Source organism: Rosa chinensis, chromosome 3 (genome assembly GCF_002994745.2).
Source record: "Rosa chinensis cultivar Old Blush chromosome 3, RchiOBHm-V2, whole genome shotgun sequence".
NCBI classification, from domain to species: domain Eukaryota; kingdom Viridiplantae; phylum Streptophyta; class Magnoliopsida; order Rosales; family Rosaceae; genus Rosa; species Rosa chinensis.
Window position 1 is genome coordinate 9776839 of NC_037090.1, and position 25798 is coordinate 9802636.

At 38.4% G+C, this 25798-nt stretch overlaps 5 protein-coding genes and 1 long non-coding RNA gene across 7 annotated transcripts; 2 read left to right on the top strand and 4 right to left on the bottom strand.

Moving 5' to 3' along the window:
• The first annotated feature begins 8611 nt into the window (after positions 1–8611).
• LOC112192699 (uncharacterized protein At5g01610) lies at positions 8612–10553 on the top strand. The gene is made up of 3 exons (XM_024332548.2): positions 8612–8858; positions 9182–9236; positions 9999–10553. Exons 1-3 carry the CDS (start codon positions 8772–8774, stop codon positions 10370–10372), a joined length of 516 nt encoding a protein of 171 aa, XP_024188316.1. The 5' UTR covers positions 8612–8771; the 3' UTR covers positions 10373–10553.
• Positions 10554–10710: 157 nt separating this feature from the next.
• LOC112192692 (uncharacterized mitochondrial carrier C8C9.12c) lies at positions 10711–12718 on the bottom strand. The gene is made up of 2 exons (XM_024332544.2): positions 11699–12718; positions 10711–11133 (listed from the first exon to the last, which is right to left on the bottom strand). The coding sequence occupies exons 1-2, from the start codon at positions 12470–12472 to the stop codon at positions 10933–10935; spliced, it is 975 nt and encodes a 324-aa protein (XP_024188312.1). The 5' UTR covers positions 12473–12718; the 3' UTR covers positions 10711–10932.
• Positions 12719–15815: 3097 nt separating this feature from the next.
• LOC112192694 (ferritin, chloroplastic) lies at positions 15816–18285 on the top strand. Its single transcript, XM_024332546.2, has 8 exons — positions 15816–16238; positions 16706–16789; positions 16877–16937; positions 17045–17132; positions 17392–17453; positions 17601–17666; positions 17790–17853; positions 18017–18285. The coding sequence occupies exons 1-8, from the start codon at positions 15913–15915 to the stop codon at positions 18076–18078; spliced, it is 813 nt and encodes a 270-aa protein (XP_024188314.1). The 5' UTR covers positions 15816–15912; the 3' UTR covers positions 18079–18285.
• A 26-nt stretch (positions 18286–18311) lies between these two features.
• LOC121052231 lies at positions 18312–18880 on the bottom strand. The gene is made up of 2 exons (XR_005808560.1): positions 18706–18880; positions 18312–18618 (listed from the first exon to the last, which is right to left on the bottom strand). It is a non-coding gene; the product is annotated as an uncharacterized LOC121052231 (long non-coding RNA).
• A 1732-nt stretch (positions 18881–20612) lies between these two features.
• Positions 20613–21629, bottom strand: LOC121052230. 2 transcript variants are annotated; one of them, XM_040516785.1, is made up of 2 exons: positions 21012–21629; positions 20613–20895 (listed from the first exon to the last, which is right to left on the bottom strand). In XM_040516785.1, exons 1-2 carry the CDS (start codon positions 21532–21534, stop codon positions 20843–20845), a joined length of 576 nt encoding a protein of 191 aa, XP_040372719.1. In that variant the 5' UTR covers positions 21535–21629; the 3' UTR covers positions 20613–20842. The 2 variants fall into 2 exon arrangements, with proteins under 2 accessions (XP_040372719.1, XP_040372718.1); XM_040516784.1 differs by having other exon boundaries at positions 20613–20904; positions 21012–21627.
• Positions 21630–22190: 561 nt separating this feature from the next.
• LOC112192690 (protein TIC 56, chloroplastic) lies at positions 22191–25185 on the bottom strand. Its single transcript, XM_024332542.2, has 5 exons — positions 24395–25185; positions 23878–24075; positions 23267–23549; positions 23008–23170; positions 22191–22669 (listed from the first exon to the last, which is right to left on the bottom strand). Exons 1-5 carry the CDS (start codon positions 25101–25103, stop codon positions 22460–22462), a joined length of 1563 nt encoding a protein of 520 aa, XP_024188310.1. The 5' UTR covers positions 25104–25185; the 3' UTR covers positions 22191–22459.
• Positions 25186–25798: the final 613 nt, after the last annotated feature.

Below are 25798 nucleotides of genomic sequence, written 5' to 3' on the forward strand. Positions count from 1 at the left end.
GGCACCAAACTAACGGCGTTATTAACGTCGTGTATGCTTACTGGTCGGTTTTGAAACCTCATGTACCAAAGTTTATATTTTAGAAATTGTTGTACTGAAATTCGTAGGGGTCAATAGTTCAGGACCCCTTACCAAATTTTTCCCTATTGAAAAGGATATGTTCTTTTACAAACTTTGAATAGCACTAGCTCGGCTATAAGATTCACACAAAATCTAATACAAAGTTTGTCTTCCTTTTAGAACTCCTTCACTTGAACGATCTTCAAATCTTGTTCTTCTTTCTTCACAGTCTCCCTACTGATCTTGAGAGAGTATTATGCATATGAAACTATGATCACAAACACTTATACATGGACCAAGTGTTTTGACTCTTTGTGAAGACACAAACTCAAAAAAACATGCAAGACACCTACACTTATTCTTGCGTTTTTCCACCCTATTTTTGCCATGCATATTTCTGCAATATATATTCAACCGGCGGCAACCACTCAAACAAACCAGAAACAACCCTAATTAGACTTCTATTAGGAAAGAGCTTTTATTCCAAGATATCCATAAAATCCTAAAAACCCTAGGGAATCAAATACACAATTTCATAAACAGAAAAATATCTTTAAATAAAGAAAGTTAAATCTCAAAGATATTTTCCCGTTTTGTATGGAATGCCAACACACCAATTTAATCAAAACTTGTACCTACAGAATTGAACATATAAATTGATTAATTGTGCCTGTAGTGTATTCATTTTGGTTTTGGGAGTTTATGCAATTCACTGGAGGGTAATAATATGATTATTAGGGGAAATAATATGATTATTGAGAGGCAATAAAAAGAGTATTAGGGGGCAATAATATGATTATTGGGTATTATTAGGGGCAATAAAATCGGATGCCGGAATCCGGTCACCGGTCCGATGGCCGGATTCCGGTCACCAGAGTCCGCGACCGGCCGCTTGTAACTGGAGTCCGGCAATGTCTCCGATGACTTCTCTCTCTAAGTGACAAAGAATGAGAGGACAAAATTGTCCTAAAAATAAATAAAAAGTAATAAAAAAAATACTTAATTGGGTATTAGGGCAAAATATATGTAAACTATTGGGTTAGTGGGCAATCTTATAAGATGTTTGGGTAAGTGGGGTTAGTATAGCTCAAAATTAGGTAAATAAACATTTTCCCTTCATTATATTGTAATATTTGGTCCAATTCAGTATTAAGAGTTAGTTCACCTTGTTGTTCAATATACTGCACCTTTAATTACCTAAGAGTTAGAACTTAACCACGACTAATTTGAATCCAAACAAAAGTTAAAGCTAAGTCAAAGATATGATAATGCGCACTATACGTCTATACTTACATTGAATAACATGCATGTTAGAGGAAAAGCTTCCAAATGAATCTATCGTACTTCAAAGATAGTTTTTTTTTTTTTTAAGAGGCGGTGCAGCTACACTCAAGCGTTAATCATTAATGAAACTGCATAATATAGGGAGGACATGATGCCTAAATCCTAACAAACTAAAAGCCTGAAGAGAACGTCCCAAGACAATAACGAGTCTCTATATAAAAATATGTATTCTAACATGCATCAATTAGCGAAGAGTGCTCTTATGGCTACTTCATTCACCTTACAACTGCAGTGACATACTGCAAATATACCACTTACTCCAAGCCATAGTACAATAAAATCAAGTTTCCCACTATGCTTCCACCAGGGAATAAATCTGGTAGCACTTTGTTTCATTCTAGAAGATCATACAACCATTTGATATGGTAAACTCGCCACCTAACTAGGATAGATAAGGCACATAAGGTGCATAAATTGGGACAGAGCCCAATCAGCCCACCTTGCCCTATCACAAAATGATAGAGACTTAGCCGACATTGATCCACATCTTACAAAAAGTAAAAAAATAGCAAAAGCCCAAGCCTACAAACCACCCAGCTTAGGCCCATCTCGAGGTCTGCGAGGTCTGTGAGAAGCACAGTATTAGAAGCTTGCTTGGACAATCACCGCCGTCCTTCCACCACCTTCACCCTTACTTCCACCTTCCGTAACTTGAGCTGACCAACCCAAATCTTACCAACTTGCCCCCATAACCTGCATACAGGCCAACCTAAGAGAGATCGAGACCCATTCTAGATTTGAACCCACACATCCAAGCCTCCCACATAAGCAACCCGTTTGGATATACCACTACTGACGAAGCTCGGAAAGGCTTGGCTCCAGGAACTCTCCCTAAAGACCATGACCTCCCTTGCCATTCAACTAGCCACTACCAATGTTTCCCACATTCCCTGTTGTATCCAAGCTAACTAAAACACGATATTGGCATCGCCCAACCTCTACTCCGACCAGGCACACTTAAGGACCACTCCAAATTGGCCTTGCAACTTGAAAGGCTCATCCGATGACAATGATGTGGGGTCGTGCTGTCGGACAAAATATGGCACCTTTGTGAAGAAAACCAAGCGTGAGGCTCGTTCTAGCTAGTTTTTTTTTTTTCTTTTTAGCTCTTCGATTTTTTTTAAGGATGGAGTTTTAACTTCTAATTAGAACAAGACGGGAGGGTTCTACTTTAGCGCAACACACAAATAAATAGTTACTCTTAGGTCTCGTTTGGTTCAAAGAAAGAACATGGGTTCCTTGATCTTTCCCATGAGCATGGGAAAGTAAATTTCTCACTAATTTCCCTACAATGTTTGGGACCGCTGAGAAAGTATTAATCATAAAATATATTTTACTTTTGTTTCCGATGTTTGGTTTGTGCCTAAATAGGAAAGTAAGTAACTTCAATTTTCCTATGGTATCCTTATTATCAAAACACAAAAAATTCAAGATTCAAAAGTTTCTTGCATAAAATTGGTAATAATAACCTTTAAAATGGTAGAATAGACAATTAATGCAGGAGAAATGAGTTTTTTCATTCATGCAAGAAAATTGTTTCTATACCAAGGTGTGCCAAACACAATAAAGAATCAAGTTTTCATTCCCAAATTTTCCTGTCCGCAAACCAAACAAGACTTTAAGGCTTGAGAAAAAGATAATGGGGTCATTTGGTACTCGATACAATTGTGGAACTCCTTACGTGTAAGACCTAGCTGGACTTCCTCTAAGAGTGGGTTAAAGAAGTACAAGATTGAACTGTGTTTGGTGAGATGGGAATGAGGTGAGTAGGACTAAGAAGCAAAGTCCATGATATGAACAACCACCCATAAAGAGGCAGTGATTTTATTCAACCCAATAAGTTCTTATTTTACTATCAGGCTTAAATATTGGATTGCTTCACCGAATTACCATTTTGGTAATGTTTCGGTGCTGTGGGGAATCACAAGACAGTTATATCAATGTCAAAATTCGATAACAAAAGTGGGTGGGTGGAAAATTAGTACAAAACCTATATCAATCATTTAATCTAGTGGCCTGGGAAATCAATGAATTAAAAAACCAAAGTGAGATTATTATTATTTTTTTTTTAGGGGAAAGGAAGATATATTCATGTGATCGAAAAGATCATACGACCGTATAAGGTCAAGTTAGGAGATCCGAAGACCACCCGTTACATTCGTTGCTCAAGTAGTGCACTTCCTGCACATTAAAAATGACTACTACCCTGGACTACTCCACCTTCATCAATGAGAAGCTACAACACCAAAAAAACCAATACATCCGCCTAAGACATTCTTGGTGTACATCAGTACTGACCCTTGTACACATTGTAACAACCCAAAGCAACAAGGTATATAGGGCTAAGGCCCACTGCACCCACCAGTAAAAAATGGAGCATTATTACACAAAATGAAATAACAAACAAATAATAAAATTGGGCCCAAAGCTTAGCCAAACCTAAGAGCACTCAGACCCTAGCCAAACTCCAAGCTGCAGCAGCCACTGCGCCTCCACAATGTTTATGAGACCCTAGCCACTACCACAAAGTAGACGTTGGAAGACCACCCACCCCGCCATCGTCGCTAGCACGCCGACAAGAAGCTCCACCTCCCCTAAAAGGCCTCCTCCCCTCATGGTTCCGAAGCACCCATACCAAATCGGAAAACTCCGATCCAAAATGAGCCAGTCGAAGCCCCACCTCATACCGTCCTGCTAACTGCCATCGTCGATCAAGGGAACAGAATGCCGATACGACTAGTCTGCCACCGCCAGAGCCTCCAAATGATCAGAAGACATAGGCCCACCACATGCAGAGAAATGGCCATTAAAACATTCTCGCCCGACAGCACTCACCGTTCACTGACAAGGCTAATAGCCTGGCACGGTATGGGAGTAGTCGGACCAGAGCCTCCAAGCTTATCTATGGAAACTGTTGAGTCACAAATTACTTATGCAATTGTGCCCCATAATTATGAAAATTGATTTGTCTTCCATGCTATTTTACCCTTTTTAATCAATTTTCTTTTATTTGTAGGAAACCTTTCATTGAGAATAAAAGACTATTTGAGGCTTGAAATGCGGAGATTTGAAGCTAGGGGAAGAAGACACGAAGATTGGAAGAAAATTGCAAATCGACTTTTCCGGCGACTTTTCCAGCGAGCCGCCACTCATGGAGGGTCATTTCCCCAGCAAAGGAGGACCATGGTTGTGAGAATCTCCCATCACTTGAAATTCAAATATCTCTCTACACCTTGTCTTTTTCTCACCTTGCCAATTTGAGACCATTTGGGGGATAATGGTATAAGAACATCTCTTGCACACTTTGGGACCAAAGAGGACACACATAGCTGATCAAATTAAGAGAGGCCAAAGACCAATTCTTCAGCATTCTTGACTCCATTCAATCATCTTCATCCTATCCAAGATCCATTTTCACTCTAGAGAAGACACCACCATTTCTACCACTAAAACCACCTCTAAAACCTCCATTTCCACCACTATAACCTCCATTTACTCCACCATTCAACACCACAACTCACCTTAGAGATTTCAAATTTCACTTTTCTTACCAATATCGAGAGTTTGGAGCAACGAGAATGAGGTGACTACCACCACATCATGTTCTTGGAGACCCATCTCCACCACCCCTTCCGGCATCATCAATAGTCACCATTTACTCCCTATCTATTTATGTATTTGATGTTTAAGAATGTTGAAGCTTGTGTATCTAGCTATGTGTGAGTAGTGAACTAGTTGGGGCTAGGGTTGAAAGCCCTAGCCAAACTTGCTTGGATTGATGCTTTTGTTTATAAATTGATGCAAATTCATGTTGACATTCTCACATGCTAAGTCAATAGTTGAATGCATTACTTAGAGCTAATCAATTTGAGTTATGTGTTTGCCATGACATGAAGTTTTTCTTAGAGATTGATTACCTTTAGGCAAAAAGGGAGCATGAAAGCACACCATGTGTGCATGTAAGGGTAGTGAGCTAAAATCACCTAGAGATAGGATTGGTTTGCTTGCTTGGTTCCCTAAACTCTAAGCTTCATGCATTTAGGGGCAAAGGATTGAGACCTATCAGGTAATTGAATTTGTCTCTAGGTAGTTTGCTCTAGACTTATCATGTTAGAGTTAATAAAATGAAAAGGGTTTGAGCCTTAGTAGTCTTATCCGGATGCTAAGAGGGTAGTTGGACAATTAGATTTGCATCATTCATATTCAATTGCTTTAATGCTTGCAAGGGAGTTGCATCATTCATATTCAATTGCTTTAATGCTTGCAAGGGAGGCAAAAGGTGAAACCCGATGCCCTAACTCCTATCCATTTGATAACAACTTGTTTAGTTTAGCTTAGTTTATATTACTTGCTTTCATTGTTTCAATTTGAATAGAAACCAATCTCAAAATCAAAATAAATCTCTACACACCATCTTGCACATACTCACCATGAGCTTTGGTTCATTTGTGAGCCTTTGTTTGTGATTGTACATTTGCATATTCTTCTAGTTTTTCCTTAAGTTTTCCCTAGCTAGGAAAATATTTACCAATCTCTGTGGGTTCGACATTCTTACTTAATCCCCTATTCTATAACTTGTACCTCTTGCACTTGAGGGTGACTTCAATGCTAACAGAAACCTAGCCGCCCTATCCTTTCGAGAGAGAGAGAGGGGTTTAGTTTCAATTCCATATACTTCCCAAAGTGAGAATTCTTGCGCACTCACATAAACGAACTACAAAACCTCATGAATACAACCAAATTCTCCATAACCCAAATCCCAATTGCTCTCACTAGCTAGAAATTAAAGGTGAGATATAATAAACAGAGCGAGAGCCAAAAGTGATTAGAGAAGTTTACGAGAATTATGATAACGATTTCTGAGCAGAGAAAGAGTATGAGAGAATGATAAAATGAAGTACTCTTGATTACACCAGTTAAGGAGGTTAAAAACCAAAAACGGTGCTACATTAAGAGCAACTCCAATAGTTAAGTTACTTTTTAGTTAAATTTAGCAAAAGCTGTGAAATATAGCTATTAATTTAACAATGTTGCTCTAGCAATAGTAGCTACCTGTAAGTGATAAACTATGTTTTATCGAATCATAAACTGACATGTGGTCAAAATAGGAGAGAGAAATATAAATCTTGCTTTAGCTATTCCTGATTGTGTAGCTAAATATAGTTAGCAATTTTAGCTAAAGTTAAATTTAACTTCGCTATAGTTAATTTGTTGGAGTTGAATTTTTCTTCAAAACTAGTTATATATTAGCTAAAAATCGAATTTAACTACGAGTGGTGCTAGAGACACCAAAATATTATACCAAATTTCAATCCCAAATGATGTGGCATTGCCACCTCTTTCATAGTTATTTCCAACATGTAATTATGTCAATTAATTTTCATTTATATAGTTTCCATTATATATGTAATTACTTAATATTATATTAAATGAGAAAAATAATGTTTCCCTGCAATCCCAAAAATTGATCTTCAAATACCAGGGATATTCTCATATACCACCTGTCATCATCATCCTCATCTCATGCTGCACCAAAATTTGGAACTCAAAGGACGAAAAATCATCTAGGATTTGAATAAATAAAAGGTCTTGCGTATGAAAATCCAAAATAAAGAAGATGATTATGAATATAGCAACCACAAGGCATAAATTGGCTTTGTAAATCATAATCACAAGGGATTATGATGAAAAGCTGTGAGTTAGCTCTTAATAAAAAATTAAGAAAGATACAAATCAATATAAAAGTTAATTTAACCAACTTGTTTTGAAATTTGAATCAACTGGATTGGTTCAAGAATTTAAAAGGGAGAACAACAAATTTACTTATTCTTCTTCTTCTCTCTTTTTTAATTTTTTTTTAATTTTTTTTACAATAGAACAAAGAATTTACTGGTTGTGGAGGATGAGTTTTGCATTTTTTACTGGCTGCGATATATGGAGGATGAGTTTTGCATTTTTTAGGGTTTATCAAGACATGAGTTTGCGTGCTTGTTGGATTGATTAACTTCACCGCATTTTCTTCTTCCGTTTTTAAATATTTTAGAGATAAATAAACTAATTTAAATACATATTCTAAATATATAAAAAAAAATGACAGCTTGAATATTTTGAGATTCATTAGGGCTGATGTGGTTAATGTCATGTCATTTGGGATGGTTTTTTTGTATGGAATTTTGGGATCCAAAGCATTTAGAGATGCCCCATAGTGCCATTTATTTTTGTACAAATCAGCCCAAAATCATTAAAACTTCTTATCTATACTATTATTAAGAGAAAATGCTTTTTTAGCCAAAATGGACGTGAAAAGATGACTTAATCCTTAGACCATAGACTATCTAAAAATATTTTTTAATAAATGAAGGTCATAATCGTAATAAACAAAATAATAGAATAAAATTTTAATTTATTTCCCCCTCAAATCTCTCTCTATAACTTTCCCACTTCCACAGTTCCATAACAAAAGAGGAGGAAAAAATATATATAAATTCCAAAACTCCCCACATTTTTCCAATGATTATTTTGTTTTTTTTTTCTTTTAAAAATTAAACTCACACACAAAGTTTTTGTGTGTGTTTTGGTATAGTTTAACACTAAGAGCAAGTGCACTGGTCTTGCTTTGCCGGGCAAAAGGGGAGAATGATGATGTGGTGACCAACCATGGAGAAAAAACAACTTCCACTGGTGAAAGTTTGCCCAGCCATAAGTTGGCTTTTGATGACAGAGGGCAGAAAAAAAGGCAAGCTGCTGACTAAATTCTTGACCGGGTAGAGATGCTGCCAGAAAGAAGGAATGGAGAAGAAAGCAGAACGTGGCTGCACAGTAGGAAGCGTCAGATGAACAGTAAAAAGCTGGGTAACGGTCATGCAATCCCAGCCTTCCATTTCAATTAAAAATCTGATGAACAGTGAAAGATGAACAATCTTGACCGGTCAAGAAAAAAAACGGGTGTAAACCCATGTCCAGTGATAGTAAATAGTAACTTGACTGGTCGAATTCTTGACTTCTCAACTTTACCTTTTCTTAACTACGGGTGCACTTGCTCTAAGCCCACGTAATCCGGTTAAACAAACATACCCAATGGCCGATGGATACAAATGTACGATTGTGTTGCTGAACGACGTGCCGTCTGATATAAGAAACGTGTGGACAGGAATCGTTGTAGAAGCTTCCACCATGGCACAAATGTCCAAGTCAGCACAGTGCTATTTCCCCAAAATAAAAATCGAACCAGAGGTCGGAGATAAAAAAAGTCGCGGTCTTTTTTCTCTCTCGCTCTCTCGAGATCTCAAACAATTTTGATCGGTTTCTTCCGCCGTGACCCGCCGGAACACGTCACCGTCGGCGAGAATAGAAAGGATTGAGGTTGCATGGATCAGATTCTGAACAAGGCGGGGTCCTACTGGTTCAGCCAGAAGGCCACCAAGGAGATCTCCTCCGTCGGCGATGACATCAACGTAAGCTCGCTTCTCTCTCTCTCTCTCCAATTTGATTCAGCTTGGTTGTTCTGGTTTCGCGATCCTGAATTGTTGTGTTTCGGATCAGAAATTTGAATTCTTTACCTGCTTAATTAGAGTCATTAAGATTAATCATTTCTCTAATTCTTGTTTAATTGAATCTTAGGATGATTAATTTCCTTGTTATATGTGTTGAGATAATTGAGACGCCGTTTTTTTTGTTTTTTGTTTTGTTTTTTATACTGGTTCTTGGTGGCATCAGTTATTTAATAATTTCTTATTTCTGAACTAATTTTTTGCACTGACATTGTTTGTGTAATTAGTCATTGCAATCCAGTATTTCAGGAGGAGCCAGTTGGTTGGTTAATAAGGTCAAAGGTTAGTTTTCGCCTCTAGTTTCTTTGCTTGCTTCGTATTGGACAAAATTCATATACGCTAACTTGTGTTTTATGGAAAGTTTGTTCTTTTCATTGCTTTGCTTAATGATAATCCTGCTATTCCTGTTATACTTGCGTTGGCATTCACTTTTGGAACTTAGGAAATTGCAATAGGCGGTAGGTTTGGGAACGTTGACATTAGTAGTGTTGTTCAGTGGGGTTTAATGGGTCTGAGTGGTGAAAATTAGATTGTGTGAATTTTGTGTTCGAGGCTAAAGTAGTAAAGTAAGGGGTTTACAGAGCTGTGTATCACAATGTGGTTGAAGGTTTGCATAATATGCTTTAGATTGCTTCATGCAGCATGAGTTTATGACCCGGTTGTTTCAGCTTTAACTAGGTTGATTTTTTGGAAAATATCCTATGAAGGAAAGGACTTTAATAATGGGGTTTTTATTTCCAATGTAAATTGAAGAATTGCAGGGAGTAATATAAGTTGTAAACTTGTGATTGTGTTACCAGGGAGAGGGGAGGAGTACTTTTATGGTCTTGATTATGTCATCTTCCAAAAAAAAAGAAAAAAAAAATCTATTCATACAAGTGTTAAAATTGTTAATACTCTTTCAGGCAGGAGTGCTTTATGATAATCCTGCTATATTATCTTGTTACTGGTATTCCCATAGAGGATTGATTAGCCTTGTTTAGATCTTTGTTAGTTTTATAATTGTCACAAAATTATAACCATTGAGAAGTGTTATAATAACAGGAAGCATGCAAAAGCCATTGCCTGAGCTTCTTAAGGAGTATGACCTCGCAGTAGGAATCTTTCCTCGGGATGCTACAAACTATGAATTCAATCAGGAGACAGGAAAACTTACCGTCTACATACCCTCAGTCTGTGAAGTGGGCTATAGGGATTCGTCTGTTTTGCGGTTTTTCACGACTGTGACTGGATACTTGAAGAAAGGAAAGCTAGAAGACATTCAGGGGATCAAGACAAAGGTGACCTTACTATGGGTAAAAGTGACCTCCATCTCGTCTGGGGGATCGAAGCTTAATTTCCAGGCTGGGATGAACAGAAGCAGGAGTAGAGAGGCTTATGAGGTTTCTAGAGACGGAATAACCGTAGACAAGTTTTAAAAGGTCTAAATGCTCATCAGGTGCTGTTGTGTAATTGTAGTGTTTAGAGCTGCAGCTTGCTTGTCCTCCATGAAAACTTGTTGAATGAATGATTATGTGTTTCTTCTGGATGTTGAATAATCTTATGTTTGTATGGATGGTAGAAAATTATCATAAACGGTTAAGGGCTGCTTAAAATGGATGGACTAAAATGACTTGTATTTTGTGCAGGTTGCAGTATAGAATATTTTCTGTTTCCATAGTGAGTACATGATTGCACTGATTATATGTACTTGTTTTGCACCAAGTATATAACAGCCGCAAAGAACCAAAGGCTGGTTCTTTTTGGGACAAATCGATTAGAACTTGGAATCGGGGAAATGATCATTGCCCCATTGATCGATAAATCATATACAGTTACACACTACTATTTTCAGCATATCCATCAATATGCGGTATATATACACGACTATTTTTCCCAGTCGAACAAAACCAGCAAACATCTACATGGAAAAGAGCTGGTATTGACTAAATCATGCATGTCGAACCTAGATTAGGTTTCTGCACATGCAACTGTCATGTTACTTATCCTCGTCATTGAGTTGTTGAAAGAACGTTTTTGATGCTTCATAAGTAGACCAGCAAATTGCAGCTGCAGGGGCATGGAAGAGCATCCTGGGAATCCAACCTCTCATAAGCCCCCGATATCCATCTTTATTCACTACGCTTCGGATAACATCTCCGATCGAGCTACTTGAAAATCTATCACATCCACAAACCCCCTGTATACAGAAGTAGTTAATATTCAAGAAACAAGATGGTTCCAATCAACCTTACTACTTTAGGCTAAGAAAAACCTCAAACTTAAAACCAAGCAAACTCACTAACCAAAGAGAAACCTTAGGAACCTTTCAAAAAAACAAAAGAAAAAAAAAAGGGAAACCTTAATTAGGAAAGACCGAAACACTAATAGAAGTAACTTGTTTACTAAGGAACCTGTTTTCATGCTTGTTTTCTAAGCCCCCGATATCCATCTTTAATTCACTACGCTTCGGATAACATCTCCTATCGAGCTACTTGAAAATCCATCACATCCACAAACTCCCGGTATACAAAGTTAGTTAATATTCAGGAAACAAGATGGTTCCTAACTTCCTATCAACCTTACTACTTCAGGCCAACCAAAGCAACTTCTCTAACCAAAGAGAAACCTTAGGAAACACTAATAGAAGTAACCTTGTTTGCTAAGTAAACTTGTTTTAACGCTTAAAATTACAAATGATGAATCTATTATGTTGATGCTCGGATTTCTCGATAGCCAGCTCTTAGTAAAATGAAAATTCTTACCTGACACTGCAATTGGGTTTTGACAACATCAAGAGGAGTAGTGACAGCCGCAGCCAAAGCCCCGGCTACCGCTCCGGCCGTCGCGTGAACCACCAACCTCTCATCACTCGCACTCTCCGGCGACACTTCACTCAACCCCCTCTTCGCCGCCTCGTACGTGGCGAAATGAACCGCCGTGAACGGCGCATTCATCACCACCGTGGTCTTATACGACTTGTAGAACGCCCCCACCCCTTCCTCCACCAAAACCCTCCTGACACAGTCCCCAACGCCCTTGTAAGGACTACTCTCCAACTGCAGCCTCTGCTTTACCATATCCATCGGCGTAATCACCGCGTCGCTCATAACCGTCGCGCACACGCCGGACACCGCGTGCGCCGCCGAGTTGTTCGGGTTGCCACGTGCGAAGTACTCCTTGCAGAACTCGTAGACTGAGAAGTAGACTGCATGAGCCGGGCCGGCGCCGAGGCCCATCGCGCCGATTCCGCGGTAAAGACCGGCCGGGCCTTCGAGCTTGAGAATGGAGCCCAGGGCTTGCCGGACTCCGACGGGGTTAACGGAGAGGGACCCACCGAAGATCTGCATCCGGGTTTTGAGAGTGTCAACAGGGAACATGGCCATGTGCTCGACGGAGCCAGCTATGGAGCCGGCGATCATGTACTGCCAGAACTGAAGGCCGTCGTGGGTGGAGGCAGAGATAACGGGTTCGGGTTGGAAATCGAGTTTTTGAGAGTGAGAGAGGGTCCGGAAAGTGGGGGAGGCATCGGTGGACATTGTGGTGGTGGAGAGTGGAGAAGTGAGGGTGGAGAGGTTTTAAAGGAGAGTGAATAATTGGGGGTCTGGAAATCGTTTTCGGGTTGAATAGGATTGCATTGTCTCCATGCAGAGAAGGGTTTTTGGTGTGGGATATGCGAGAGAGAGATACTGAATTGGACATGAATGATGATCGATCATGATCAGAAAGAAGGAAAACATAGTTGACAGTTGAGAGTTGAAAGCAGAATGTGAAAGATCTTTGATTTGAAACTGAGAGATTACGTAGTGCCTGAAAGAGTAACTGGTTTTCCTTACCATTTCAATAGATATTATACAGGGATAAGGCAGGTTAAGCCCAATTTTATAGTTACTTTTAGAGCATTTTTAGCAGACTCTTTGTTCCAATTTTTTAGCTATGTTGGAGAAGTATAACTTTTTATCAATTTTAGTAGCTACATGAAACTCTTAATTGGCACTTTATTTTAATTTTTAGCTATATATCATGTTCATAAATATTGAGAGCGAGATGAGTCTCTATACTATTTTTGTTAATTTAAAATATTTATTTTAAGCTATTCAATAAATATTATAAATTTAAGTCTAGCGAAAATGACTATTAACTACTTTGACTAAAAAATAAATATTATAAAAATAACTACTTTTGCATAGAGAGAACTGATGCATGCCTTATTTCTGAAGTGGCTAGCGAAAATAAGTTTTTAACTACTTTGGCTAAAATTTGACTAAAAAATAACCAGCATGATGTTTTTAGCATGTCCAACAGTAGAAGTTACTTTTTAGTTAAATTTAGCTAAAATTGTGAGTAAAATGTGGACAAATACTATGTTTGTAAGTGAAATGTTGCTCAACAGTAGTAGCTCAACAATACTATGTTTTATAGAATTGTAAACTGAAATGTAGACAAAAGAGGAGAGAGAAATATAAGTTTTACTTTTAGCTATGCATGATTCACTAGCTAAATATAGCAAGCTAGTTTATTAGAGTTGAATTTTGTTTCAAAAATAATTACATATAACTAAAAATCGAATTTAGCTACTCCATTGGAGATAACTAAAACTTATGGTACTTTCACATGAATTTGGACGCAATTGAATAAGCTAGAGAGCACCAATCCAAACTATAGAAACCTTGATTAAAGTAAAATACCACTAGATGAAACACGTCGATATATCTCTTGATATATGTTTTTTTCTCACGAACCAATATATGCTCTGTCCTCAATAAATATTCTTCATTGTCAATGTATTCTTAAATCACAATGACGATATCTCTCAAAATGAAAAACTAGAATTATCTAGGTATGTGAAAACAACAGTTGTGTGATTTCTTCTCACTTGTACTTGAAGACAAATGGGGAGGGTAAAGGGCTTGTGCTATCCACAAGCTTCGATCTTCGTTTCTGTCCACAAGCATATAAGTCTTTATCTCAATCTGATACAATCACTCTCAATATATTTGGCGTTTCAGTTCATCCCAAAGCAGATTATCTCAAAGGGAATGATCACAATATGAGGTTCCTACCATACCTGCAATGGAATTGCTACCATGTCATCTCTCGTCCCTTTTGTTTTAGAATTTCTATCATGTTTCGAAGCGTGTAATGCTTTAAAATAAATTTTTTTATTTTTTATTAAATCTAATTGTTAAAAATTTGAAACATCGCATATTATAGAAAATAATAAATATTTGTCAACAAAATAGTTTTCAATGTATACGCAATGGTGTCGACATTTCCACTAGACTAAAAGGCCGCGCGAGGTTTTGAGTCTTTTGACACAAGCCAGAAGTTGACGCTCGGACATTCAGCACAACTAGCTGCACCTGTCACTGAAGATAGTAAAGGTTCCCCTAATTGCCTCTCACTCTCATTCCATAAGACAAACTCATATCGCAGTCTTTCTTTTGTTAAATAACTGAAATCAAATCCAAGCACTGCTATATCAGGTTATATATATATTTTTCAGATTCCTTGCGTAATCGATTGGTATATGAGCTAGCTAGCTTGTCTTCTGGTAAGGTACTGTCCAAAGCATTTGGACTCTTAGCATGCACCAAAGTTCATAGCTAGTGAGTAGTTACCAAAAGTATAATAGAAGTCCTACATAGATCAATAAATCATGCTACACCACACCATTCACCAAAATTCATAGCTACCAAGTGGTCTGTACTCTGTACTGCACGAGTGCATGCAATTAGTTCTGAATTATGTTTATGTCCAAAATAATGTCCTTTATACTTTTATGTATTTAAATATTGAATCACTAAAATAAAATCTAATATAAAAATGAGAACAAAAAATCTATATTGTGATGAACAGAGGTTACCAACAATTTTCCATTAGAAGTTTAGAACAGACTCGGGTCCCAACAGACTCCCATATCATTGCTAGAGATGACAAAGTTTTCTTTCATTTCTATTGAAGTTTTCATGCACAACCATGTTAATCAAAGTTTTCCAATAAGTTCACATGTTTTCTCATCTCTTGGTGAATGATTGCTCTTTGGGTCCTTCGTTTTGTTTTCCATGTTCCCCATTTACTCAGAGACACGTGACTAAAATTCTTCAAAAGGCAATTCTGACCTGCATGGGCCTACGCAGAGTCCAATTTTGATAAATAACGAAAATGCATCTAGACACCGATTGTCATTAGGCCCATTGACAAATCAAGCAAAATGTTAGAAATTCCTTTCATTTCCTTCTCCACCTAAATTCATGTATTGTAAAATATCACAAAATTATTTCGTGTCCTTAAAATTATAGAAAAATAAAAAGTGATTCGATTTAGGTTTACACCTTTCAGAGTCTAGCATTTGAAAAACTAAACTTACAATAATATTTGCGTTTAATGATAGCCCACGTTAGTAATTTATCGAACACATCTATAATATTCTTGGACAATATCTCAGTTTAGATGGGATAATCACATCTATTCATTCAATGATTTCATATCCAGAAGAAACCAGAAAGAGGCGTATACTATTCTTTTACCCAGAAAAGCATAAAAGTTGAACCCAAATTATAAAGCGCTACTCGCCCTCGAACAGTAACTCCTTTTACCAAAATACCCTTTTTTCTTCCAGTTGGCGTCTCTTAATCGCGCGTACTTCTGTTTTCTGTACTCGCGCGAGTGACAGATTGTGCAAAAGAAAGACAAAACAAAAGTTTGGTAATGTGAAACGGATTTCCCGTCCAGATTCCACGGCTCTGGATAGACTACACGAGGTCGCCACACGCCAATCAACGTGTCGAAATCCTAATTCTCTCATCCTACGGCTCAGAATAGAGCCCGATCCACCTGGAACACTCTGTATCCCTTTATATATGCCCTCAACACACTCCCAGCCTCTCACACCATTTCTCATTCTCCAATTCCTTCCTCTGCTCTTTGATTAATCCAGGTTTCAGTTTAGAAATCTCTCTCGTTGTTTGATCTGAATATGGCAATGTCTCTGAGGAGCGTTTCGAGTTTTTTGGTCTCGAGCAAGCAAGGGGATGGTGGTGCTGGTTTTAGCAGCAGCAGCCTCTTGTTGAAGGGCTCAAAACTTGGATCTTCTTCCTCTTCTGGTCTGAGTTTTAATCAGCAGAGAAAACCCAGAAACCTTGTGGTTTCTGCGTTGAACGAGACGGTGCTGACTGGTGTTGTGTTCCAACCATTTGAAGAGGTCAAGAAGGAGGCTCTTGCTGTTCCTGTGGCACATCATGTTTCGCTTGCTCGTCAGTGTTTTGCAGATGAGTGTGAAGCTGCGATAAACGAGCAGATCAAGTAATTCTGTCTCTGTATAATCTTGTTGTTTTATCTTACTTTTAAACATGTGTGACATGTTGTATGTGACGTGTTCCGTTCTCTAATTGAATTTAGATCAGACGTTGTAGTTAGTAGTATCTACAATCTATATGATCTTGTTGTTTTATTTTACTTTTAAACATGTGTGACATGTTGTATGTGATGTATTCCGTTCTCTAATTGAATTTAGATCATACGTGGTAGTTAGTAGTATCTACAATGAAATGATTTAGATTGACAGTTTAATAGCATAACATGATGACATTAAGATGTAATATGTTATATAGAGAGATTGGCTTTAGATCATATGTATTAACATTTTGATTGTCGAAACTACACACAATGATTCAAATTGGTAGTTTGATAACGTATCATGTGAGATATTTGACAGGGGATTCAAGTTAATTGTTGGTTGTTCTGATCATATGTTTTTGTTTGTGTGACAGTGTGGAATACAATGTGTCGTATGTGTACCATTCCATGTTTGCATATTTTGACAGGGATAATGTTGCTCTTAGGGGCATGGCCAAGTAAGTGTTGCGCAAATCCTTTAGATCCACTATATATATGACTCGTGCTTTCACAAATTGATGTATGTTTCATTTTGTTCCAATTAGGTTTTACAAGGAATCAAGTGAGGAAGAAAGAGAGCATGCTGAAAAACTGATGAAATATCAGGTAGATACTCAACCTACCTCATCGTGATTATACGAGTCCTGTGTGTTTCTAGTTTTTCTTTTTGTTCTTGTATTGCAGATACTTCATTTATTATGAATTTTTCGCAGAATATACGTGGTGGAAGAGTTAAGCTACACTCTATTATAAATCCCCCTTCAGAATTTGAGCATGTTGAGAAGGGAGATGCATTGTATGGTAAGAAAGACTGTTTGTTTATTCCTTCTCCATGGTTATTTGTTATTATTTAGTCTCTTAACAATTACTTTGGTACTAATAGATGTAGTTATGCATATAAAGATGAAAATGGGTCTTTCATTTATCTTGAGCTCAATAGCAGTGAAGATTTGTGCATTTTTTTAATTCCTTAAGTCAATTTATTGCATTGTTTAATTATGTGACCGACCATGTTAATAGCCTCTTAATTAACTAAACAGTCATTGGTTTCTTAATGCAGCTATGGAGTTAGCTTTGTCTTTGGAGAAGCTGACAAATGAAAAGCTCTTGAGTTTGCATAGGGTACTTAATACATCTCTATCATATGACATTTTCTTTTGAGTTCCTCAGTACAATTGGTGGTATCTGATTCCCATTTGACCCTTTCTTTCTTATTTCAAATTTTCCTAACTACAACATATACTTCTTTTTATTCTTGATCAAAAATAGGTGGCAGAGGAGAACAATGATGCTCAAATGACAGAGTTTGTCGAGAGGGAGTTTCTTAGTGAGCAGGTGAAACACATGTTCTACTAATCAGTTTTGTTGGTTAACCACTTTTCACTGGCTTAAGGAGGGGGTTAACGTTACTTATTATTCGAACACTGACTAATCATTTTGAGCGTGCCTAATGTACAGGTTGAAGCCATTAAGAAGATAGCTGAGTATGTCACCCAGTTGAGGATGGTTGGAAAAGGACATGGTATGAAACAGATTTCACTGTTTCCTTTTTCTTTTTCACCGTTGAACTTTTCATTTTTTTTAACAAACACCATCATAGTTTACTTTCAATTTCCTCAATTTCAATTTGTTCCCCATCTCCTCTTAACTTTTGAACTCTAAATGAGCTGTTTGGTGGTTTGCAGGAGTGTGGCACTTTGATCAACAGCTCCTTCATCAAGAGGAGATGCTGCATCTTGGAAATTAGCTGCTGGTTTAGTACTACTTGTAGTGTTTAATGTCTTGAAGTGCTTTCTCTGCATATGTAAAATTATTACCGTTGGCCATATCTATGATTGAAGGCATAGAGAGCCTTCAACTTATCTAGAGAAGTGAGTGTGTTTTGAAGTTTAGAATTTTCGAGTCCTTATTCAAATGAAGTTGCTATAATATTGTAGTAGAACATTTCCAATGCACATTCAGAATATGCTCTTGTTCCTATTAAACTAGACACACTCATCTTTTAATACTCAGATGCTGCTGATATTTACATGTCACATCCTCCAGAATCAAAACTTAGATCGATCTCTAATCACAGCGATCACAGAAACATCAAAAGCTAATTACAGAACTCATGTACTAGGATGTACACAAAATCTCCAATAAGAAGAAGACCTCTTCCTCCTTTCAGTACTGTTGTTTGAATTCTGAGGACAAGAATGAATCATCTCCCACATCACTTTTATATCTGCATACTCGCCACAAGTTTCAATATCTTTGTACAAACTCACCAATCCATTCCCATTTCCTGCAATTCATTTTCACCATATATCTCAGAGACATAGACAGAGAGAAAGAGCAAACTGAATTTGCAAAATGAAGTTTTCGAGTTTACCTTTCTGTTTGTGCCTTGAGCGCAAAGTAAGCTTGATCAGAAAACACTTGGTTGGGATGAGGCAAGACTGCTTCAAGCAAAACCAGGTTTTCCAAGCCACCATCTTCAAACGCATCCTATTCCTTCTCTTCCTCCCCTCCATTTTATAAGTTGATTTTTCAGTTTTGAGCCTAACTTCTCCTCTCTAAATACTAATATGTGGACAAAACAACAAACTGCATATAGACATAGCACTAAGCAACACTCATAAAGACATAGGACTCTTGTAGGACTCTGATTGGACAATTACAGATTCAAGTGTTTAAACCTAATTAATTTTCTTTTAAACTTTAGGCAAATATCATTTCATTTGAGTACTGATTCTTGTCAATATTATCATATGGATCAGCTCAAAACTTGGTATTGCATAGTGGGTTTCATCTCTTTTAGGAAATGGGATTACCCAAAGTATGATTCTAACTTGCTGTTTAAGCTATAAGTGAGAACATGTTGATGGGTTTTAAAAGAACAGTAAAAACCAAGGTTTGGTGAATAAGAACAACAACAGTAACTAAATTTTGAAGTTTATGGTAGAAAAGAGAAATCTTTATTGGGAAGAAATGGACCATTGAGTGGGAGAGTCCGTTTGGATTTTGCTTTTCTAACTATCTAAGTTTCCAAGATTCCGAGTTCTATAATATTGGAGGAACGTAGTGTGGGGTCTTAGTCAAACGGTTAGTTGGATTTTCTTTCAGTACCATCTAGTTTGTTCCTACACTTCGGTTTTCTTATTGAGTCCTCAAATCTATTCAGTGTGTGAGTACATGTCATTTAGCATAAGGTTAACATTAATAGAGGGGCAATGCTTAGTTAGAAGTTAGAACAGAGGAACTGTACATGTAGCTTTTCTTTGGTCACTTAATCGGTTTGGTATTCTGGTGATAGTAGTGGACGACTGAAGCATGTGCACAGCACATGCCACCGTTTCTGGTGGTTGTCATTTGGAGGTCTACAACTACACTCCATGACATTTCACCAACTGCCACTAATCAATTCATGACGTTCACCCAATCTCATGATGTTTTGGGATATGTAGATTTTTAGGCTGCAATATTTGGATTTTGATAGGGATCTGAAATATGTGCTGCATATAGGGGATATGGACAAAGAGGCACACATTACTGGTTTACTGTGTGACTGTGGGTTGTTATTGCATAAGTTCGTTCTTCGTTTAATCAACATTCTCTTGTTTTGGTTTGTAGTGTTCCAGTAGAAGTGAAGACGTTATTCCACTTCGAAGACGTTACTCCACTTCTTCATCCACATGATGGTGGCGCACCTTCAAGTAGGAATCGCTTACGTTTCCAACTTTTGCGTTTATATTGGCTCTACCGTGATCCATATCTGATGCACTTAATCTGTTGATTATTGGTAATTCTACGTTCTGAGAAAAAAGAGTTCGTTTTGTCAGAGCTAAAAGAAATACCATCATCAAGTTATTAGTCCACGCTGCATCATTTTCATTTACCATAAGCCCTAACAAGTTTTATTAGTTGGAGCCTTGGAGGTTTGATTATAAAGGCTTGCGAATTTCTAGTCAGGCCCTCAATTTGTATTCACTGGCTCAGCAAAATTTTGAGTTTCTTGAAGCGATTAATTGCTCGATTGCTAATTCATAACCTCATCAGACAGAATGAAAAGCCTAAGTTTGTATGCTGATGATTCATTAGACAGATGGGCCTGAGACTAAAAGCTGAGTTGCTTATGCTTCATGATTTATTCAGCTAGAGGTTGTGTTATGAACTTATAATTCGTGAAATCAGATAGATCCAAGCATTTCAAATGCCCCTCTTCAACTGGATTCTAGAAGCAATTGATCATACATCTCCAATGGTTGTATGCTATTGATGTAATCTACTACAAATAAATTGTGCAGAGAATTGCCAAGTGGAGATTAATTATGCTAAGACGCGACCATACTTGGAGGCCTTAGAACATAGAGGCTCTTGAAACATGTTGCTTTGAATACCAATTCATTGATGGAATGTACTTACTACTTAACAACATCGACAATTTAAGCAACAGCAACAATACGAAAATACAAAACAAAGAAACATCAGCAACATGTTGTACTCGGTCAGTAGAGGCCAAGATCTGCCTAGTCTTTGACAATGGAGTGAATAAGAATGGAGGCCTCATCAGTTGTTGGAGCTGCATCATCTGGTAATTAGTAACATTCAAGTAAAGATGTCAACTGAAATTCACAAATTTATTCACAGCATTCCCAAATTAACCCCCAGAAAGCTTCAGAGAAGAGATTGACCAACCTGGAATTGATGTAGGCAAGTGAGAGACAATGTTTTCAATGAGGCCTCCCTTACCTCCTTCCTCCTCCTCCATCTTCAACCTTTTATTTCCACCATCTTTCACCTTCTCTCCTTCTTTCTCTTCCTCACTTGCATGAAAGAAGTTGGAAATGATGTTTGAAATCACCCCTCCACCATTTTCACCACCACCCACATCTTGCTCTGTCTGACCATTAACTATCTCACCAGCTTCAACTTCATCTTCAACTTTTCGCTTAGTAACCTCCCCTGCTTTAGTACTCCTTGGTGACACCAAGTTGGAGATGAAGTTGGTTATAAGCCCACCACCCTTTCCTTCATCTTCACCACCTTCTCCATCTCCACCATGTTCTTCAGCTCCAGAGCTCAAAGTAGAGATTTTCAGGTTGCTGATGAACCCATTACCTACTCTCCCTCCTTCTCCTTTAGCTTCATCACCTTTTGGGTTATGATTTGAAGGAGTTGTTAGGTCGTGGCTCTCGGATTGTGGTATAACATCATCCATCTTTGTTTTCTCTCTGTTTCTCTTCTGGGTTTACAAATAAATATCTCTGCTTCTTCACTTTCTTGTTTTGATATTTAGGAGCAGCTTATGTAATGGGGGACAAGCGTCATCTGCAGAGGAGTCTTTTAATAAAGGAGCTCTGGTTTTGTTACACGTACTTCGTAACTGTTGTCTCCTGGAAAAGCATGGTCAGCGACGAGGAAACACGTGTCCTAGTCTGAGCATCTAGGTGTGTTCCCACAAAAAAGGTCGGTTGGAAAAGCTATCCTTGTCGGAGTTGAAAATTCCACCGCACTGGTATTACATCGGATAAGATCATGAGATGGTTTTTCCTTTGTTTTTAGAGAAGTCGGTCAGTGTTCTTGACTTCTTGTAACACTCAAAAACAGGAAGACATTGCACAGAACAGAGTTCATGCATCCGCCCAAAATAACTTCGATCGAGACTCATCGTTTATGAGAGATTCGAACAAGAGAACTCTGAATTGTGCGGTTGAATGCTTTTAAACACTAGAGCTTCGCGGAACCATGATAATGCAATGTATCATAAAGCTGAGGTGTGAATGTATACCTTTAATTATGAATGAACTTGCCATTACAATTTTTACTTTCAACTTTTGAGATTAATCATGTATAAACATTTCGACATCACCATAACAAACAGAAAATTGGACTCTTCAGAATCACATTACTATCGTGAATATCGGGTTGACAAAAGGATCAACTATTTGCCATGGTCTCTTACAAAAATTGAAACTTGAAAAGGGAGGCTGATACAGAACTTACAGTTAATTGCTCCTAGTGAAACGAGAAAAGTTCTCCATTTATACCTGCCTAACTAACCATCCTTCCATGCATTCACAAGCCACTTTATAATCCCAAAAATGGGAATTTGGGATGTTACCATTCAGTACACGGAAATATGATCAAGGGTCATTTTCAGGACCAGTTCGAATTCCACCAAAGGATTTTTCCAGCTCGGCTTGCTTCTCTGCAGCTCTTCTAGCCTTCCGCCTCTGATCTCTTGCAGCAGCATCAGCTTGGACCTTCTCCATCACTTTATCGAAACCAGGAATTGATCTCTCCAGTTTCTGGTAGACTCGGGTGCTTAGGTTCGTATAGATCCTATACAGCCTCTGAGCACACAAAAACACATGAAAGAATTAATAGAAGCACATGCACATCCCTAAAGAGGGGAATATACAAACTGACCACAAAATGTCATGAAAAGGTATTTATAAGAAACTCAATATCCTAGAATGATTTCAAAAAGCATCATCGTATATATCCTTTTTATTCCCTTGGGTTATGACTTATGAGAAATTAAGGGAGCCTTGGATAAACAAAACAAGTTTATTAAGCGTCTACTTTCTCACTGATGGTGCATGACCTTTGGTTAACATTCTTCTGTTGAAATTAATACAACTCAAAAGAAACTAAAATTAACCAAGCTGATGCAAAAGCAAGTGTGTACCTGGACATCCATATTCCATTCTCGAATGTATGGAGGGCCAGTCGTGTATGTACCAAGAGGTTCGCGATACCACTCCCCCTCATAAGTTATCTGATCCATTGCTTGTTCCACACTCAAAACCTCCCATGGCCTTAAACCAGGGATAATTCTAGAGAGCTCAAGCCTGCTCTCACAAGAAGATGGTGTATAAGTTAGAGATAAGTAAAAAGAGTTGTGGTTTTACATCTCATAGAACATTATAGACACAACTACTGCATACCTAAGATCTTTAGGAATGTATTTGTTTGGCATGTGATCCTGTTCCAAAATTGTTGTTAGCTCAGAGCCACTAGCCCAAAGAAATAACGCATGACTCGGAGTTCTAACACCCGGCCAAACACCATCATTTGCTTCAAGTACTGCTAAGTCACGTCTCTTGCTTTCTACAGCCTCTTCTTGTAATTGCTTATAGGTTTTATCCTCAAATCCCTTTAGTGGAACCCAAGGAGGGATTCCTTTTTGTAGTTTGTGAATAAAAGCAGTTGCAGCAGCACCGAGTCTAACTGCAGATCACCCAATCATAAAACCAAGAATCAATTTATCAAAAGCACAAAAGTAAATCAGTAATAGCACTCCTACATGCTTCATGTATGTGAAAAATGCTTCTTATAGTTGATAAGTTCCACAAAATTGGCTTCATATACAAGTATAGTACTTGTACAGCAGACATGCTCATAGGGATGAGACTAATAAAATTGATGTCAACACATTAGCTTTCCTAACACTGCATGGAATACCAATTTAACGGGCGTGTGCATTGAGTCCTATTTCTTAGAAAAAACAGTGGAAACTTAAAAACAGATGTAGGGGGAAAGGAAACAGTTAGCATACCTTCCCAGGTGGCAATAGCACGTTCCATCCCATAAACCATGTGAATCGGAGCCCATTCATCCATATCCTCACCCCAAATGAATGTGTGTTTATCAATAATCCCAGCACCCCATGCTGTTTTGAGTGTTATAAGCTCCAATGGACCTCTTGTTCGACCTAACCGGTCCTTATAGAACCACCCACCACTCCTCATGGCAACTGTATCAACATAACATCACCATCATAAACAACATAACCACAACATAGATCAAAAGAACACCATGCAATGCTTCCTATCCAACACCCAAAACCCAATACCAGCAATACGACTAAACGTACTTAATTAGAACAACATGAAGGATGCAATTTCAACATTAGAATCCCATTTCAAAAACTCAATAGATATCTAACATTATGAAAATCAAACCAACAAACACATTCTTCATTCAACACAAATTCACTGCACCTGCAACATTAGCAAAATCAAACCAACATACACATTCCTCATTTAACACAAAGCTCTATTGCGAAAACTTACAATCATAGTATCTCCTCTCCAGCCTCTTGTACCCAATGGCCTGAGCCACATCAATGGGGCGGCCCGGCGGGTACGGCCTCTGCTGGAACCCCCAAAGCCCGAAAAAGAACTGCCTTGCAAAATCCCAGAACTTATCATCTGACTCCTTCTTCGTCTTGATCGCCTTCCTCGGCATGGGCCTCCCGTCCGGCCCAATAACATTCGGCACAGCCTGCCACAGCTTCTTGTCCTCACTCCTGTACGGCCTGTCGTTCTCCTTCAGCTCCATTTCATTGATCTTATCGGCAATCTGCTCGGCCCGGGTCAAGAACTTGATTACCGGGCTGGCCCGAAACTCCTCCCAGAACTTCTCGTTCTCTCTAATCTCCTCCTCGGTCGGGTTTTCCTTCTTCTCCAGAATCGGGTCGGAGTCTAGAATCTTGTCCACTTCCGGAGTGTGTCTGTAATCGGGTAGGTTCTCGCATTCCCAGAAGAACTGCTCCAGCATCTGGGTGTAGTGCCCGGGTTTTTCCTGCTCCGGTTCGGATTTCGGGTCGGTTTTTCTGGGGGATTTGAAGGGGTTTGAGAGGCTGAGGGAGGCGAATTGGGGGGTGGGGGTTGGGGTTTTGGGGAAGAATGAGTCGGCGAGGGAGAGGAGGTTGAGGGGTGGGAGTGGGTTTGGCGGTTTTCGGAACCAGCCTTCAAAAGGGTTGAAGTTGATGGAAGCCATTGGAGGAAAGTCGAGAGCTTTGAAGCTCTGGTTTCTGGTAAGGTTGGAAATGGAGACGGGGTTTTGACTGATACTGAGTGAGAGAGTAGAAGCACCTGGGGAGGATCAGTCTGATTTGGGCCTTTGATTGGGCCTGGGCAGTAGCCTGCCTTACAATCCATCTCAAAACTGTTCACTATCTCTTTCTTGAGTTCTTCTTGCTTTCCAGCTTGTCCTCTTATACGCCAACCTTGACGTTTGTTAATTATGCTAGTTTCAGAATAAGAAAAATATCACCAATGGTCACTGAGTTTTTAGTGTTTAGACAAATATACCCTCAATTTTAATAGCTTTTAAGGGCATAATTAACGACAGTGAGTTAAGTGAAAGACGGATGTAAAACTGAGTGAGTTAAGTGATATTGTTGAAAATACAATGAGTTAAGTGTCGAATAAGTCATAACTCAGTGACCATTGGTGATGTTTTTTTTTCAGAATATTACAAAATGATCGAAAAGTCTACAATATGAGTCAACATGGATTCCTTCAACAGAGTTCTGCTTGTATAGCACGGTTTTGTGAGTGTGACTGTTCAGCATCTTTGATTTTTCTTTTATAGGGCTTAATTTCTTGATATCCGTCGCTTTCGGTCAATACTCTTCAATCACTGAAATTTCTTAGCCTTCGGTCTTCTCTTAACTTTGGCACATTAGTCGA

Coding starts and splice junctions, on each gene's coding strand:
- LOC112192690 (XM_024332542.2), bottom strand. CDS start 25,103: ATGGCTTCCATCAACTTCAACCCTTTTGAAGGCTGGTTCCGAAAACCG. Junction 24,076..24,394: donor GGAGAGGAGATACTATGATT/GTAAGTTTTCGC, acceptor ATGTTGATACAG/TTGCCATGAGGAGTGGTGGG. Junction 22,670..23,007: donor AATGGAATATGGATGTCCAG/GTACACACTTGC, acceptor TTGTGTGCTCAG/AGGCTGTATAGGATCTATAC.
- LOC121052230 (XM_040516784.1), bottom strand. CDS start 21,534: ATGGATGATGTTATACCACAATCCGAGAGCCACGACCTAACAACTCCT. Junction 20,905..21,011: donor CTTGCCTACATCAATTCCAG/GTTGGTCAATCT, acceptor ACTAATTACCAG/ATGATGCAGCTCCAACAACT.
- LOC112192692 (XM_024332544.2), bottom strand. CDS start 12,472: ATGTCCACCGATGCCTCCCCCACTTTCCGGACCCTCTCTCACTCTCAA. Junction 11,134..11,698: donor AAACCCAATTGCAGTGTCAG/GTAAGAATTTTC, acceptor TTCTGTATACAG/GGGGTTTGTGGATGTGATAG.
- LOC112192694 (XM_024332546.2), top strand. CDS start 15,913: ATGGCAATGTCTCTGAGGAGCGTTTCGAGTTTTTTGGTCTCGAGCAAG. Junction 16,239..16,705: donor GCGATAAACGAGCAGATCAA/GTAATTCTGTCT, acceptor TTTGTGTGACAG/TGTGGAATACAATGTGTCGT. Junction 17,667..17,789: donor GGGAGTTTCTTAGTGAGCAG/GTGAAACACATG, acceptor CCTAATGTACAG/GTTGAAGCCATTAAGAAGAT.
- LOC112192699 (XM_024332548.2), top strand. CDS start 8,772: ATGGATCAGATTCTGAACAAGGCGGGGTCCTACTGGTTCAGCCAGAAG. Junction 8,859..9,181: donor CCGTCGGCGATGACATCAAC/GTAAGCTCGCTT, acceptor TTGTGTAATTAG/TCATTGCAATCCAGTATTTC. Junction 9,237..9,998: donor GTTGGTTAATAAGGTCAAAG/GTTAGTTTTCGC, acceptor TTATAATAACAG/GAAGCATGCAAAAGCCATTG.